The sequence below is a fragment of the Triticum aestivum genome, chromosome 2A (assembly GCF_018294505.1).
Source record: "Triticum aestivum cultivar Chinese Spring chromosome 2A, IWGSC CS RefSeq v2.1, whole genome shotgun sequence".
Lineage (NCBI taxonomy): Eukaryota > Viridiplantae > Streptophyta > Magnoliopsida > Poales > Poaceae > Triticum > Triticum aestivum.
Genome location: NC_057797.1, coordinates 715,245,744 through 715,263,037, shown reverse-complemented (window position 1 = coordinate 715,263,037; position 17,294 = coordinate 715,245,744). Strand labels below are relative to the sequence as shown.

Here is a 17,294-nt window from a genome sequence, read left to right as displayed (position 1 = left end):
TCTAGATGTATTTTAGTTCTAGATACATATATCCGAGATAAGTAATTCTGAACAGAAGGAGTACTTATTTGTAACCAGCCCCCAATTGTAAGAATGATAATTGACAATGATAGTGAGCGCGGTCGTGGTGACAAATGTAAAAGTCCTTCAGATTTCACCATTGAATGAAAATGACCTGTTAATGTACCTGTTTTTTTTCGTGGTTGTAAATGTAGCTGTTGCAACAGAGGGTTGTGCCTTTGACTACTGTGATGTACCCACGCATTGTGTCCATACTGCCGGCCTATCTGATGTACCCACGCATTGCACCCAGCCTCTCTTGTATACATACCACTTGGAGTACCACAGCCCAGATAGATAGCTTGGCTGGGCATACATCACATGCATGCGTTGCACTCACAGATTTGGTTCATTGATTGTTCGATTAGGCCACCACCATGCGGCGGCGATCGGATATATCCTCCTAGCTAGCTCACCCTCTCTGCCAGACACATGCAGCAGCAGCTGGTCAGACTAGCCAGCACACTTAATGGCGCCGCAGCTGCATCCTGATCGCTGCCGCACCTGGCCACGGGCGCCGCTCGGCTCAGTGCTTCTAGCGCTAGCTATAGTGAGCCTGGGCGGCGGTGATGCCCTGAGCCTGGACCACTACCGGCAGAGCTGCCCGAGGGCGGAGGCGGCCGTGGCGGCGGCGGTCCGGCAGGCCGTGGCCAAGGACCGCACCGTGCCGGCCGGCCTGCTCCGCCTGCATTTCCACGACTGCTTCGTCCGGGGCTGCGACGCCTCCGTCCTCATCGACTCCACGGCCGGCAACACCGCGGAGAAGGACGGCCCGCCCAACGCCTCGCTGCACGCCTTCTTCGTCGTCGACAACGCCAAGCAGGCCGTGGAAGCCATGTGCCCGGGCGTCGTCTCCTGCGCCGACATCCTCGCGCTCGCCGCCAGGGACGCCGTCGCGCTCTCCGGCGGCCCGTCCTGGTCGCCGCTGCTGGGGCGCGGGGACGGGCGGGTGTCGCTGGCCAGCGACACCACCTCTTTGCTGCCGGGGCCCGGGGCCAGCTTCGACCAGCTCAGGCAGGCGTTCCACGCGCTGGGGATGTCGGTCAAGGACCTGGTGGTGCTCTCCGGCGGCCACACGCTGGGGTTCGCGCACTGCTCCTCCTTCCAGGGCCGCATCCACGGCTTCCGGCCCGGCGCCGACGTGGACCCGGCGCTGAACCCGTCCTTCGCGGCCGCGCTGCGCAGGGCGTGCCCGGCCAACAACACGGCCCGGGGCGCCGGGTCGGGGATGGACTCCACGTCCGCCACCTTCGACAACGCCTACTACCGGATGCTGCAGAGCGGCCGCGGGCTGCTGTCCTCCGACGAGGTGCTGCTGACGCACCCCAAGACGCGGCGGTTCGTGGCGCTGTACGCGGCGCGGCAGGACGCCTTCTTCAGGGCGTTCGTGAGCTCCATGCTGAGGATGAGCGCGCTCAACCAGCCCGGCGAGGTCCGAGCAAACTGCCGGCGACACAACTGAAGCAAGCAGTGGATCCCCTCCTCCTCCCTCCTCTGTCTCTGCCACATAACTGTATTTCGTTCTGATTAATTCCGGTACGTAGTAACTGTGTGTAACTGTGGCCGGCAATCTACAGACATTCTAGTTGAAAAAGGGCCTACAAGGGAATATCTTGTTTCCTTCAAATAATACTTCTAGACATTTTTCACAAGCTTATATTACTCAAGAAAGTTAAGAGTAAAAGAGAGGTGTGTGGTAGAAAATGGTTGGTCTATTGTAAACTACATGTGGAGAAAGTGCAAGACCATATTAGCCACATTCAGAATAGTAATCACAACTATTTGGGCCATAAGATTCAGAATGAGATAACTTCTCCTCTTGCAAATACCATAAAAGATGCCAAATATTTCTTTATAATTCTAGGTTGTCCCCTTGGTGTTAGCCATGAGAAACAATTGACTTCAATTATGATGTGAGCAAACATGCCGAACACAATGAATCTTTTCCTAGAGTTTTCCAACATGGATGATATATTAGGAGTGTGACTTTTCGACAACTATTTTCTTTTTTGAAAAGGAGGACAACTCCGAGCTCTGCATCAGAACGATGCACACAATCATATATTATTAATAATGCTAAATCCAGCAGACGAACAACCTCAACCCGGAAATAAAGTAGAAAACAAACCCTGAGGCGGCATACCTCGCGACAATAACTCTCCTAGATAACCACTAACCCTATGTTACAAGACACATCAGAAATAAAAAAAACACAACTTCTAGGCTACGCCTTTAAGAAGGAATCATCGCACATGTGCAGATGGCTGCTCAAAAGTGAGAGAGGGTGAAATATTTTGGGGCTTAAGTCTCAATTTTTTGAGAAGTTAACGTCTTGAGGGTTCGGCAACGTGTGACTTAACTCTTCAGAACTTTTTTCTTTGAGGAGTTAGCCTTTTTTTAGAGTTCGATTAGAGATGCCCTAAGGGCCTCTATGTTTCGCATGATTACAAACAAAGCGGGAATGAAAAAAGCACAAGATTGCATTGGCATGCCTTAAGGGCCTCTTTGATTCGTACATGGTTTTGTTTGCGTTGAAGTGTGTTTGTTTGCACCGTAGAAAAGACACAAAATTATTTGTAAATATGTTTGAGTGGATGTAAATTTTGATATGAGATATTGCAATGAATTCCTCATGGAAAATTTCTAAGGGATTCAATCATGTGAACCAGACAAACAACATAGAAAATAGTAATAATGCGAATCATACAAACAACATAGGAAAATATATTAAGGACACTGATCCCCTAAAGTTCCCACGGAAATCCTTTAAATCAAAGACCCCTAAAAGTTCGGTAGCGTCTACACTCTTACACCGCAGATCGAACTGTTGGTTTTTTCCTTTTAAAAAGAGAAGCAAGGGCCGGAGCACATTGTGGGTGCTTCCCACACGCAATGTCCCTCTCTTTTGGTCGGCTGAATTGCCGAGGGTCCAGAGCAGTTCATGGAAGCGACATCGGCGACGCATGGCGGCAGACAGATGTGCTACCTCACATGCGTGTATATGCTGTACGAGGATCAGAGGACGGGTTCATTCGATCAGGAGCCATCGATCAGAACAAAGGTTGCATTCCATAACTACGGAATGCTTCCGGCCGTTTGCGTGGTCATGCTGCTTCATGCCTTGCAGTATTATCATCTTGACATGAAGGTTGCGGGGTGCATTTCGCATTCTTGATTTCTGTAGTATCTCGTCATTGCGGCGTGCGGTGCAGGTACAGGGATACACCTCCCATACTTTGGGTGTGTTTGATTGTCTGCATGAGGCTCAATTAGGTCCGTGCGGGAAGGAAAAAACTGTTTGATTGCCTGATTTCACTGTTGGGCCTGCATCACACGTTTTTTAAAGCATCTTTGGGGCTGGCTTGCTGGAAACGCTCAGATCAGCAGTTTCTTGCGAGTCAGGCCGAGGCGACACTACTAGAAAAAGAGTTATAGATAGAATTGATACTAATGGGGCACCATGGAAGCAGTGCGCCACTACTATATACTAATGGCGCACCGGTTGGTGATGCGCCATTAGTGTGGAAGACACTAATGGCGCACCAGAAACAGGGTGCGCCACTAGTATTAAATTATTATTTTTTTCCATTTTTCCATACATACTAATGGCGCATCAGGTCGAAGTGCGCCATTACTAGTTCTAAGTAGTAATGGCGCACCAAGCAGACAGTGCGCCATTACTGTAAAAAAATTTATTCTTTTTTTTTGCAAAAGTACTAATGACGCATCGTTTCACAGTGCGCCATTACTAGTTTAAACTAGTAATGGCGCACTATTACCCGGTGTGCCATTAGTATATATATTTATTTATTTTTACTTTTTTGCAAAACAACTAATGGCGCACCACCTGCAGGTGCGCCATTAGTAACCAGGGTTACCAATGGCGCATTTGCTGGTGGTGCGTCATTAGTAACCTGGGACCCCAACAAGATATTTTGGACAGCCTCACACCTACCCACTCACTTTCCCCACTTCATTCCCTCCACCTTCTTCTCCAAGCTTTCGGCTATTTCCTCCTCCTCACCTCATTTCCACCATAGATTCATCAAAATTAAATGGTGAAATTACCTTTTTTTGATAGGTAAGTAAGGGGAAAGCTATCTTCATGATGTAGATCTACTTTTTTTCTCCCTAACTCGCTCCAACAACGTGCACATGCACTTTTTGTGGCCTAGCTAGATCTATGTATGTTTGTGGTGTTGCATGTGTTTGTGGTGTTGCATATATGTTTGTGTTTGAAGGTACCGGTATTTGAAATGCGATAGTTGCCAATATTTTGCCGGAATGTTTTGATTCATTTCCGTTTCGGCGAGAATTTTGGCACTATGCATTCTTTTTGGTCCTATTTTTAGGGAAGGTCATGCCAAATTTTTTCTTGGTTCTAAAATATCGTTTTGCTCTACCCCGCAGGCGACCATGGTCCACACGATGACTGAAGGCATCGTGAATAGGTTTTTGAGCTCCACGAAGGCCGAGATGCTTCAAAAGAACGAGACGGAGATAAGATGTCCGTGTCGAAGATGCAAGCTGAAGAGCCTTATTGCGGATCCGGATTCCGGGCAGGTGCGGGACCACCTGCTCTTGCGTGGTTTCATGGATGGCTATCGGTGGCAAGGTGATGAAGATGACTATGAAGTCGTCCATGGGGGCCGGGCAAGAAATGAGGAAGAGCAACAAGACAAGTACCACCGCGGCGAGGGCGGGCGAGAAGACGAAGAATCTCCAGGACATGATCACGACGGTGATGCTGTACACAGTCATCATGTAGAAGATGTCGTACATGATGATGAGGAAGATCAAGACGAAGTGCATGATCATGAAGATGAAGATGCCGGAGCAGACGACGATGGAGGCTGGGTGCAGGACCCTCATATTCAAGAGCTGCTTCTCAAGCAGACGGATAACGCAAGAGCTGCCGCCCGAGAGAAAGCCAAGCTGGATCAACTAGAGATAGACGCAGTTACTCCATTGTATGAAGGATGCAGGCCCGAGGATACCCGGCTCTGGAGATGAAGGTAAAACACAAAATGACCGACGCATGCTTCGACGAGAACATGTCATTCTGGCACGAACGTCTTCCCAAGGGGAACAAGTGCCCGACCAGTTTCGAGGAGGCGAAGAAAATCGTGTGTCCTCTGGATTTACCGCACGTGAAATACCATGTGTGCATGAACAATTGTATCATTTATCGGGACGAGCACGCGGAGTCTACCATATGTCCGGTGTGCGGCGTCACTCGATACAAGAAGAGGAAGAAAGCTCCTCGAAAATCGGTGTGGTACTTTCCGATCACTCCTCGTCTGCAGCGGTATTTCGCGGACCCTAAGGTAGCAAAGCTCCTGCGTTGGCACGCGGATAGGGAGGAGAAGAAGCGGGAAGATGACGAAAATGATCCGGAGATAAATAAAAAAGACAAGATGCTGAGTCACCCTAAGGATGCGAGCCAGTGGCAAGCGTTGAACTTCGAATACCCAGAATTTGGGAAGGATCCAAGGAACATCGTGCTGGGCGCGAGCACCGATGGAGTCAATCCGTTTGGCAGCCAGAGAAGCACACATAACACCTGGCATGTGTTTGTGTGGATGTACAACCTTCCCCCCTGGTTGTGCATGAAGAGGAAGTACATTCACATGAGTATGCTAATTGAAGGGCCAAAACAACCAGGGAACAACATCAATATGTATCTGGGGCTGCTGAAGGAGGAGCTGGACACGCTGTGGAAAACGCCAGCCAATACGTGGGACGCCACAGAGAAAGAATATTTCCCTATGAGAGCCGCACTGCTCACGACGGTGCACGACTATCTCGGTTACGGATATCTCGCGGGGCAGGTAGTCCACGAATTTTCTGGATGCGTAAGGTGCATGGATGACACAACGTATCGCCAGCTAGATAGAGATCCCGGGTCTTCGAAAACCGTGTTCATGGGACATCGAAGGTGGTTCGCGATGATGACCCGTGGAGGAAACGCAAGGATCTGTTCGATGGTGAAACCGAACCCCGAAAACGCCCGTGTACGAGGAGCGGCGAGGAAATAGACGAGCTGTTGAAAAATTGGACTCCTTACAGTTCAGATCATATTTTGATTGTCAATAATAGTGGACTTTTAAGGCTTTCTTAGAGGCAATACTAATGGATTTTAGGCTTTTTTACATGCAATAATAGTGGAATTTTAGGCTTTTTTGGAGGAGTGTGTTTCATGCCGGCCTACGGTGATGAATTAGTCAGAGGATTGCGCCTTAGGATTGTGCCAAAGCTACCCATTGTATCTATTTGCTTGTCCTTCAAATAGGGGCAAGACTATTACAGAAAAATTACTTGCAAGCATATTGTGATTTACTTGCAAGCATATTGTGCCTTAGTTACAGAAAAATTACTTGCAAGCATATTGTAACTATTTTCACTCTGTCCTGAAGGTTTTTGACTACAGAATCTGTGGTGACCCACACTCTGTTGGTTCACACTCATTGAGTTCACTCGTGAAGGGCCGCTGCTGCTTGAGGCCCTTGAGAGGCCCTTCGTGTCGTGATGATTTTGCAGGTACCCTGAGAGGCCCTTGAGTTTGCCGGAATGTCGATTAACTTCCGTTTCGGCAAATTCGGGTACTCCATATGTCCTATTTTCAGCAAAGGTCATGCTGAAATTTTCCGTGAATTTTAGCATGACTTTGCTAAAAATCGGACATATGAGGTACTTGCTACTAATGCATGGGCCGGGGTATCTTAGTACTTAATTAAGTAGGATCAACTGCCCCTTTATTCTTGCTGTATTAAACCATAGGTGGCAATAGATCCAAGTGATTAGTGCCAAGTGATTAGGCCCAACCTAGGGTGCCTCGGCATCAATAAACCCTAAATGATGAAAACTTAACTTGGCTGCCCCGGATGCCTCGGTGTCGATGAGAACCTAAATGATGTACGCTTAGGCTTTTAGGGTGCCTCAGCATCGACAAACCCTAAATGATGAAAGCTTAGGCTTTTAGGGTGCCTCGGTGTCGACAAACCCTAAATGATGAGACCATGATCTTGTTCCTTGACAATAACCAACTTTTTGACCAAACTTTTTTCCTATTTAGAGAGAAACATGGCCCACAACGATGAGGCCGGTGGTTCGGGCGGCAAGCAATTCTGGGAGCTGTCCCAGGAGATGGAGGAACAACCTCACCGCTATGAGGACGCCGCGGAAGACACCGATCCTGATTACACAATCCCTAGTGGCGTCGGGGATGACACCACTGATGGTGCCACCGAGGATGCCACCACTGATGATGGCGGCGCACACATAGATGGCAGCCAACCAAAGAAGCAAAGGAAGGACCGGCGCCCGAATGCGCTCCGCACCGTCAAGGAGGAATTCACTCAAGTGGACTCCGACAGGAATCCAACGGAGCCCAAACATATAGTCAAGGGGTACTCGGTTCAGCTCGGGTGCATTCTCCGGAGCACCGTCTCGATCAACACCGAGAACCTTAGGCATAAGGACCGAGGGAATTTGCGCAACCTCCTCTTCACGAAGCTGCACGAATGATACAAGTTCCCCGCCGAATTTGAAAACACACGCCTCTCAGGGAATAAAGTGAACAGTGCCGCCCTCACGAAGATGAGCACGGCCCTGTCTACTTGGAAAAGCGTGGTGAAGAGAATGATTGATAAAGGTGATAGTTATGAGAAGATCAAGGCGAAATATCCTTTGATGAGCGAAGATGAGTACAAGGAGTTCAAGATCAAGTGCGAGAGCAGTGCAACCTCCGAATCAAGTCAGTGGGGGAAAGAAATGCGGGAGTTGAACTTAGGGGAACACAAACTCGGTCCCGGCGGTTACAGAGTAGCGGAGCCTATATGGGACAAGGAGGACGCGGAGCGTGCCGAGCAAGGCCTACCGCCCCGCTTCGAGAAATACAGCGGTGACAAGCAGACCAGGAACTATGTCAGGGCCCGGTACAAGGAGGACCTGATAACAAAGGAGCTTACCACGGATCCGAAGACCAGGGCGCTTCAGCTTCTTCTGGTAAGGAATACACCCCCGCGTAATTAGCTCCATATGGTTGCACTCTAATTAATCCCCAATATTTCTAAATGGTTCACGTTCCTTTCGCAGGACACTGAAAGCAGTAGCGTCGGGTCGTCTAAGAGCTCCCCTTTTGACACCCCTTTAAATAGGGCGTTGAACGTAATGAAAAACAAGGATAAGCTCACTAAGCCGACGTCAGCATGTCGTGTGGCCGGCAAAGGCTTGTCGACAAAATGGGGGTCATACTATACCACTGGTGTGCGGAAGGAGAAAAAGACCAGCTCGGAAAGCCAAACACGCGAGGTTGAAGAACTCAAGGCACAAGTGGCGCGGATTTCGGAGCTTGTCCAAGAGCAAGTGCAACAACAACTTGGAACGATGCTCAACGCCATGGTGCCTACGTTGATTCATGGGCTGACAACGTGGATTGTGGGCGGCCAACAGGGGCCTCCCCAGGTTCCCAGCTTCACGGCCAGCAACTCGCACAGCGCGCAGGCGGCTCCATTGGTGTCTCCGGTGGCACCATTGGTGTCTCCGGCGGCGGCGCCATTGGTGTCTCCGGCGGAGGCGGTATTCATGTCTCCGGCGCCGGCACGGGCATTGGAGCTTAATGCACCCGAGTGTACGCCGGCCGGCACCTCGCCAGCAAGCGCCCCCTCCGTCAGTTGCACGCTCGCTGTTGGCGGTGCCTCGACATTAGCCAAGCTCGACGGCATCACGGTAAGTAAGCCTCTCGGCCGATGACTTCATCTCCTTGCCTTTGACTGGGCATCCCTGACGCCCTGTACATGCTTTCGCAGGGCACCGCCGACGTTCCTTGCACTCTTCTGCACTTCATGGGCGTCGAGTTGGTCGATGTCGCCAAGGGCAGAATCGTTCAACCGGGCAACCCCATGTTCCACGGTAATCCGATGCCACCCACAATGTATAGGGTTGAAGTGGTTCGGGTGCTGCCAGGCTGCGACGAGTTGTTACCTCCGATTCGACCCGCTGGGGCCAACGAAGAAGATGAGATGACCCTCAGCACCTGCGTAAACTGGCCCCTGCTTTGGCCGAAGAGCCAGATTCGTTTGGGGGCGGGGGACACCACCCCACAGACAAGAACGCCAGTCGTGCCGGCACCAAGCCATGGCAAGAACGCCGCAACGCTACCGGACCTGCTGGACATCCCTATGGCACAGGATCCGGACAACCCTATGGCACAGGATCCGGACAGCGACGACAACGACGATGGTACATTTACCAAAGTTGATAAGTACTTTGCCGAACATGGGTACGCTGACGAGTTCTGGGGGGCTCTTTCTCAAGAACCCAACCAAGATGACCGCTATCTAGCTGGTACGGCGGAGAAATCCAATTGCAACAGGCGTCGTCTGGCGTTCAGTTCTCAGGACAGGCCTCCAGCTCCTGCCTTCACCGAGCCTCAGATAGCTGAGGTGCGAAATATTATCAGCCCCAACACGCTCAAGAAGGCGGTCTGTGAGCAGAACTCGGTCCCATTATAGGAGATCAAGAAGAAGGGACGGAAACGAAAGACTAACAAGGGCGCCGGTGCGAGCCAGCCGGCACCGAGTTTGATCCGTGCTCAGGACGGGCCACCTTCACCTAAGGATATCTCGAGGAGGGTGCATGTGGCGGGTAGGGTGATGCTACCGCCAAATATGCTGAATGCTGCAACCGGTGCTATGCGGAGTCTGCACGACAGTGTTCTTTCTTTGGAGAAGCGGCGTCTCAGAGAGAAGGATGTGGCATACCCGGTTTTCATGGCCAAGGTGCCAGAGGGCAAGGGCTTTGTGGATGGCGACATCGGGGGTACGATCGTCCTGCGGTTTGATGACATCTTTGCTATGTTTAACCTTCATCCGCTGCACTACACCTTCGTTCGGCTGTTTTCGCTGAGTATGGAGATGCGGATCATTAGAGACAAGACCCCGAACATCGTGATAGTCGACCCCTTCTACATGCGTGCCAAGCACTTGAGCAGCACTGGGGACCGCCAAGTTGCGAGTTCACACCTCAAAGGCGTCATTCTGGCAAACCCAGATAAGGATAACTTCCTTGTGGCTTACTTTCCCGAGTAAGTCATCCCTTAACCGCCCCGTAACATATGATTTCTTAGATTTCGATCGTTCTTTTTTTTCTAACATTCGTGTTCTGTGCAGTGACACACATTGCACACTCATCCTCTTAAGCCCGAAATATTCCATGGCCACGTATTTAGACCCGAACCGTAACTCCAAGATAGACTGCACAAATGTCAAGAAAGTTCTTGATGATGTTCTCCCCGCCTACGCCAAATCTGGAGGCACCTTCACGAGGGCAGTTCGTAAGTACGACAAGCGCATGTTCTCACACAATACGAAGTTCTGCTGCGTCAAGCAGCCGCTTGGCGGTCAGAAGGATGCTTACTACGCCCTCCATCACATGCGGGCGATCGTAAGGGACCATCATCAACTTCTGCTACCAGATAATCTCAAAGATTGGGCCGCGAGCTTGTCGGCAGTCCAGGACGCGGACCTCAGACAAGAATTCTTTCACATCCAGTCGGAGTTTGCGGACATCATCCATCAAGATGTCCTTCATACCTCGGGGCAGTTCTTCCTCAGATATCTACCGTCCAACAGTGAGATAGATGAAATGCTACAAATGCAGGGTGACAACGACTGCAATTTCATGACCATCACGACAGACGGCGGCTTCATCCACGTTCCTGTCCGACGACTCGAGTCGAAAGTAGTGATGTGTAGTTCTGAAACATTGATTGGCTCATGTTGTAATTATACTTTAATGAATTCGTATGTCTCTTTGGTTTGGACAGTCATTCAACTTAGATGCAATCAATGCTATTTATTAGTAGGACCATGAATCGTGCTATTAATGTCTTGCTTTTCTCTTCCGATCCTTTTGTTGCATACTTACATATTGCTTATGTATTGTCTGCTGTTTGGCTTGTGCATAGAGATGCCGTCGTATGTCGTGTACAAGGGTAAGGTTCCCGGAGTCTACGACGACTGGGAGGAGTGTCGGAGACAGGTTCACCGTTTCAGCGGTAACAGTTACAAAGGGTACAACACTAGGGTGGAGGCCGAATGTAGATACGCCCGCTATCTAGAGGGAGAGAGGAGGGAGCGTTGGAGGAACCAGATGAAGACCAGTTTGATCGCGATGATGCTCATCGTGATGACCACAGCTCTCTTCTATGTGATGGTAGTTTAGATGATCGATATCGACTTGTAATGTGAAGGCAAACTCGATACTCGCGGTCTTGAGACTTGTAATGTTTTATCTTTGTTCGGTCTTTTGAATTCGGAGACTAATATGATGAATTGTGTTCGGAGACTAATCTTCTATTGTATTCGATGAATCTGATGTTGTTGTGTGCTGCTGTCTATATTCTGTCCAATAATATATTTTGTAACCTATGCAAAAATCAGAAAAGCAAAAAAAAAATAAAACCTAATATTCATACTAATGGTGCACCACATAAGACACTAATGGCGCACTGTGATCATCACACTAATGGCGCATTAACTGCTGGTGCGCCATTAGAATGCCAAAGCACATGGGTACATATGGCCCCCTGGGAGGCATTCTAATGTCGCACTGCAGGCTATACTAATGGCGCACTACGTGCTGCGCCATTAGAACACCAGATACTAAGAGCGCACCGGTGGTGCACCATTAGAATTTAATTCTAATGGCGTGATGCCAGTGGCGCACCGGTAGTGCGCCATTAGAAGGCAAATTCGGTGCGCCACTAGCATGCCTTTTCCTAGTAGTGCGAGCGCAAGTGTAACGCCCTCGATGCGGCTATATCTTCCACGTGTCGAAGCATGACTTAGAGGCATAACCGCATTGAAAACAATGTCGCAAGTGAGGTAATCTTCACAACAACCCATGTAATACAATAGGGGAAAAAGATACATAGTTGACTTACAATCGCCACTTCACACAATACATGAATAAAGCATTACATCATCCAAATACAGTCGAGGTCCGACTACGGAACCAAAATAAAAGAAGACTACCCCAAATGCTACACAGATCCCCGATCGACCCCAACTGGGCTCCACTACTGATCAACTGGAAAACAGAACAACATAAAGAACAAGATCTTCATCGAGCTCCTCCTTGATCTTGGTTGAGTCACCTGCTTGGTAACATCGGCACCTGCAAACTGGTTTTGGAAGTATCTGTGAGTCACGGGGACTCAGCAATCTCACACCCTTGCGATCAAGACTATTTCAGCTCATAGGTAAGGTAAAAGGTATGAGGTGGAGCTGCAGCAAGCGACTAGCATATACGGTGGCTAACATACGCAAATGAGAGCGAGAAGAGAAGGCAAAGCACGTTCGAGAAACTATGATCAAGAAGTGATCCTAGAACAACCTACGTCAAGCATAGCTCCAACACCGTGTTCACTTCCCGGACCCCGCCGAGAAGAGACCATCACGGTAACACACGCGGTTGATGTATTTTAATTAAGGTCAACTTCAGGTTTTCTACAACCGGACATTAACAAACTCCCATCTGCCCATAACCGCGGGCACGGCTTTCGAAAGTTCAAATCCCTGCAGGGGTGTCCCATAGCCCATCACAAGCTCTCACGGTCAACGAAGGATATTCCTTCTAGCGGGAAGACCCGATCAGACTCGGAATCCTGGTTACAAGACATCCTCTACAATGGTAAAACAAGTCCAGCAACACCGTCCGAATGTGCCGACAAATCCCGATAGGAGCTGCACATATCTCGTTCTCAGGGCACACTCAGATAGGTCAAGCTATGAGTAAAACCAGCCCTCGAGTTTCCCCGAGGTGGCCCCGCAGGCTGCCCAGTTTGGACCAACACTCAGAGGAGCACTGGCCCGAGGGGGGGGGGTTAAAATAAAGATGACCCTTGGGTCCGCGATGAAGGAAATATGCCCTAGAGGCAATAATAAAGTTATTATTTATTTCCTTATATCATGATACATGTTTATTATTCGTGCTAGAATTGTATTAACCGGAAACATAGTACATGTGTGAATACATAGACAAACAGAGTGTCACTAGTATGCCTCTACTTGACTAGCTCGTTAATCAAAGATGGTTATGTTTCCTAACCATGAACAAAGAGTTGTTATTTGATTAACGAGGTCACATCATTAGTTGAATGATCTGATTGACATGACCCATTCCATTAGCTTAGCACCCGATCGTTTAGTATGTTGCTATTGCTTTCTTCATGACTTATACATGTTCCTATAACTATGAGATTATGCAACTCCCGTTTACCGGAGGAACACTTTGGGTGCTACCAAACGTCACAATGTAACTGGGTGATTATAAAGGAGCATTACAGGTGTCTCCAAAGGTAGATGCTGGGTTGGCGTATTTCGAGATTAGGATTTGTCACTCCGATTATCGGAGAGGTATCTCTGGGCCCTCTCGGTAATACACATCACATAAGCCTTGCAAGCATTGCAACTAAGATGTTAGTTGAGAGATGATGTATTACGGAACGAGTAAAGAGACTTGTCGGTAACGAGATTGAACTAGGTATTAAGATACCGACGATCGAATCTCGGGCAAGTAACATACCGGTGACAAAGGGAACAACGTATGTTGTTATGCGGTCTGACCGATAAAGATCTTCGTAGAATATGTAGGAGCCAATATGGGCATCCAGGTCCCGCTATTGGTTATTGACCGGAGACGTGTCTCGGTCATGTCTACATTGTTCTCGAACCGTAGGGTCCGCACGCTTAACGTTACGATGACAGTTATTATGAGTTTATGCATTTTGATGTACCGAAGGTTGTTCAGAGTCCCGGATATGATCACGGACATGACGAGGAGCCTCGAAATGGTCGAGACATAAAGATTGATATATTGGAAGCCTATATTTGGATATCGGAAGTGTTCCGGGTGAAATCGGGATTTTACCGGAGTACCGGGAGGTTACCGGAACCACCCGGGAGCTAAATGGGCCTTAGTGGGCTTTAGTGGAAAGGAGAAAGGGGCAGCCCAAGGTGGCCTCGCGCCTCCCCCCTCCCCTAGTCCTATTAGGACTAGGAGAGGTGGCCGGCCCCCTCTCTCTCTTTTCCCCCTTGAGGAGTCCTATTCCAACTAGGATTGGGGGGGAATCCTACTCCCAGAGGGAGTAGGACTCCTCCTGGCGCGCCCCAAGGCTGGCCGCACCTCTCCCCCCTTGCTCCTTTATATACAGGGGTAGGGGGCACCTCTAGACACACAAGTTGATCCTTGAGATCGTTCCTTAGCCGTGTGCGGTGCCCCCTTCCACCATATTCCACCTCGATCATATTGTAGCGGTGCTTAGGCGAAGCCCTGCGACGGTAGTACATCAAGATCGTCACCACGCCGTCGTGCTGACGGAACTCTTCCTCGACGCTTTGCTGGATCGGAGCCCGGGGATCGTCATCGAGCTGTACGTGTGCTAAGAACTCGGAGGTGCCGGAGTAACGGTGCTTGGATCGGTCGGATCGGGAAGACGTACGACTACTTCCTCTACGTTGTGTGGTCGCTTCCGCAGTCGGTCTGCGTGGGTACGTAGACAACACTCTCCCCTCTCGTTGCTGTGCATCACCATGATCTTGCGTGTGCGTAGGAATTTTTTTGAAATTACTACGTTCCCCAACACGCGAAACCCAAGGGAAAAAGGCTAGGTGGCGAATGGTAAAACCAATGTTGGGCATTGCTGGAGGAGTTTTATTCAAGGCGAACTGTCAAGGGGTTCCCATTATAACCCAACCGCGTGAGGAACGCAAAATCCGGGAACATAACACCGATATGACGGAAACTAGGGCGGCAAGAGTGGAACAAAACACCAGGCATAAGGCCGAGTCTTCCATCCTTTACCAAGTATATAGATGCATTAATTAAATAAAAGATATTGTGATATCACAATAAAATATCCATGTTCCAACAAGGAACAAACTTCAATCTTCACATGCAACTAACAACGCTATAAGAGGGGCTGAGCAAAGCGGTAACATAGCCAAACAACGGTTTGCTAGGACAAGCTGGGTTAGAGGCTGGGCTTAACAATATGGGAGGCATGATAAGCAAGTGGTAGGTATCGCAGCATAGGCATAGCAAAAGAGCAAGCAACTAGCAAGCAAAGATAGAAGTGATTTCGAGGGTATGGTCATCTTGCCTGAAATCCCGCAAGGAAGAAGAACGAGTCCATAAAGAAGACAAACGGACGTAGTCGAACAGGTCCTCACAACACGACGTTATTGGAACCAACCCGAAGAAGCAACACCGGAAAGAAGCACACAACAAAGTAAACAAACTTCACATAAGCATGGCACGATGCGCAAACAAGTATGATGCATGTCCGGTTTAAAGAGACATGGCATGGCAAAGTGCACAAGTAACCCTAAAAATTAAGTGGAGTTCAATATGCAAAGAGTTGCATATTGACGAAACACGACGACAAGTTATTTAGTTCGATCTCGTTTATGTACCCAACAATATTAAATGTTGTTAAACATGGTAAGGGAGTGAAGCAAAGTAAAACTACCTATCTAGTCAAGGTTAAATGAGGCCGAAAGCAACGAACAACAATTCCGGTAAATCCCCATATGCATATATTAGGTTTGGTACTGTTCTGCCCTAAACACAATTTTAGAGTTGTTAAACATGCAAAGTTATGCCACCATATTAAACTAGGCATTTTTCTACCCCATTTAGATATAAAGTTTATTAAATTCCGAGTTACGGTTAAATAGTTATGAATTAAAACATTTTAACATGACATTAGGCAAAATAAACACAAACAGCATTTTAGACATTTTAAACATGCATGAAAGTTGCATATTATTAATCTACAAGAAATTTTAAGCAAGTTTCATATATTAAGTTTTTACATGTGATGCTTAGTTTGTGAGTTAAAGTATGCATGAAGTCTAGGGGGTTCTCTGTAAAACTGGCAGTTCTCGGATTAATTGCTAAAATGCAGACACGAAAAAAGAACACACTGGGCTGAAATTGCTGGGCGCAGGATAGTATGCAGCGCACAGGGCGGGGAAAAAATGGTGGCTTCTCACGTTGGGCCAACGGGCCGAAGCAAAGGAGAGCTGGAGCTGGGCCTTGGCGGACTCGTGTCCCACGCGTGGGGCGACGAAGTGAATCGGGCACTGAACGAGTCATCGTCCTCCTCTGCTCGAAGCAGAGGCTGGACAGGCGTGGCGTGATGGGGTTTGGGCACGGGGCTGCAGGGCCGTGACGCCGCGGGGACGGCCGGATCCAGCGGCGAGAACTGCGACGACGTCAAGACGTTCGGCGGCGGCAGTCGCAGCTCCATGGGGATGGCGCCAAGGGTTCCTGCAGGGGGAAGAGATGGGGAGGTGAGGGGCATCCACAGGAAGCAGAGAAAAGAGAAAGGAGGGGCATGGCAGGGAGCGGGACGACCTGACGGGAGGCTGTTCCGGTGGCCTGGCTGGCCGGCTGGGTGCTCTCCTGCTCGGAACCAAGGAAGGAGGAGGTTACAGAGATGGGGCGGTGCGAGCGGTGATGCAGCGAGGCGCGGCATGCGGGACGAGCTTCTGCGGGGCATCACCGGCGACTGGGCTCGCTGGCTCTGAGAAAGGCGTGGAGGACGACCTGCAGCGGCGGCTTGTGCGGGACTCCGGCGACGAGGAGGTCGAGGTTGGCGCACGGGGCTCAGGGACGAGCGCGCTCGGGTGTTCGCTTGATCTCCTCGTGCAGAGAGAGAGAGAGAGCAAAGAAGGAGAAGGAAGAAAGGGCTCGGCCTTGCTGCTCGACGGCGCGGAGGTAGCATGGATGCAAATCAGCAGTGGCTGGTCTCGAAGAAGCGGGACGGCGACCATGGTCCTGTTGCTGCTGCTCGCGGGATGGTGAAGGCGAGGGAGACCTGGCGCGAGGCCTTGCTCCTTTGGGCGATGGAGGGCAGAGGAACGGAATTGAGAGGGGGCTTGCTCGCTGGTTGGGTTGGTGGTGAAAACGAGGAGGAGATGGATTTGATTTGGTTCAAGCGAAGGGGATCCCGAGGTGTGGAAGATGAGTGCGGCGGCGGCAGGGACAACTCCCTAGGGTTGCTGGTTTATGTATTGAGTTGGTTAGGATAGGGGCTATCTCGTCCCTCCGATCTTAATCGGATGAACCGGATAAATAGGTTAGGGGGCCCAATTAACAAAACAGAGATGTTTTGTAGATGTTTGGGGATGATCCGGACCCATCGGTAACGACTGTCCGGGTCG

The 17,294-nt window shown here is 49.6% G+C and overlaps 1 protein-coding gene across 1 annotated transcript; it reads left to right on the top strand.

The window, feature by feature from the left end:
* The first annotated feature begins 337 nt into the window (after positions 1 to 337).
* LOC123186125 (peroxidase 64) lies at positions 338 to 1,712 on the top strand. The gene has a single exon (XM_044597913.1). It carries the CDS (start codon positions 530 to 532, stop codon positions 1,520 to 1,522), a length of 993 nt encoding a protein of 330 aa, XP_044453848.1. The 5' UTR covers positions 338 to 529; the 3' UTR covers positions 1,523 to 1,712.
* The last annotated feature ends 15,582 nt before the right edge of the window (positions 1,713 to 17,294 follow it).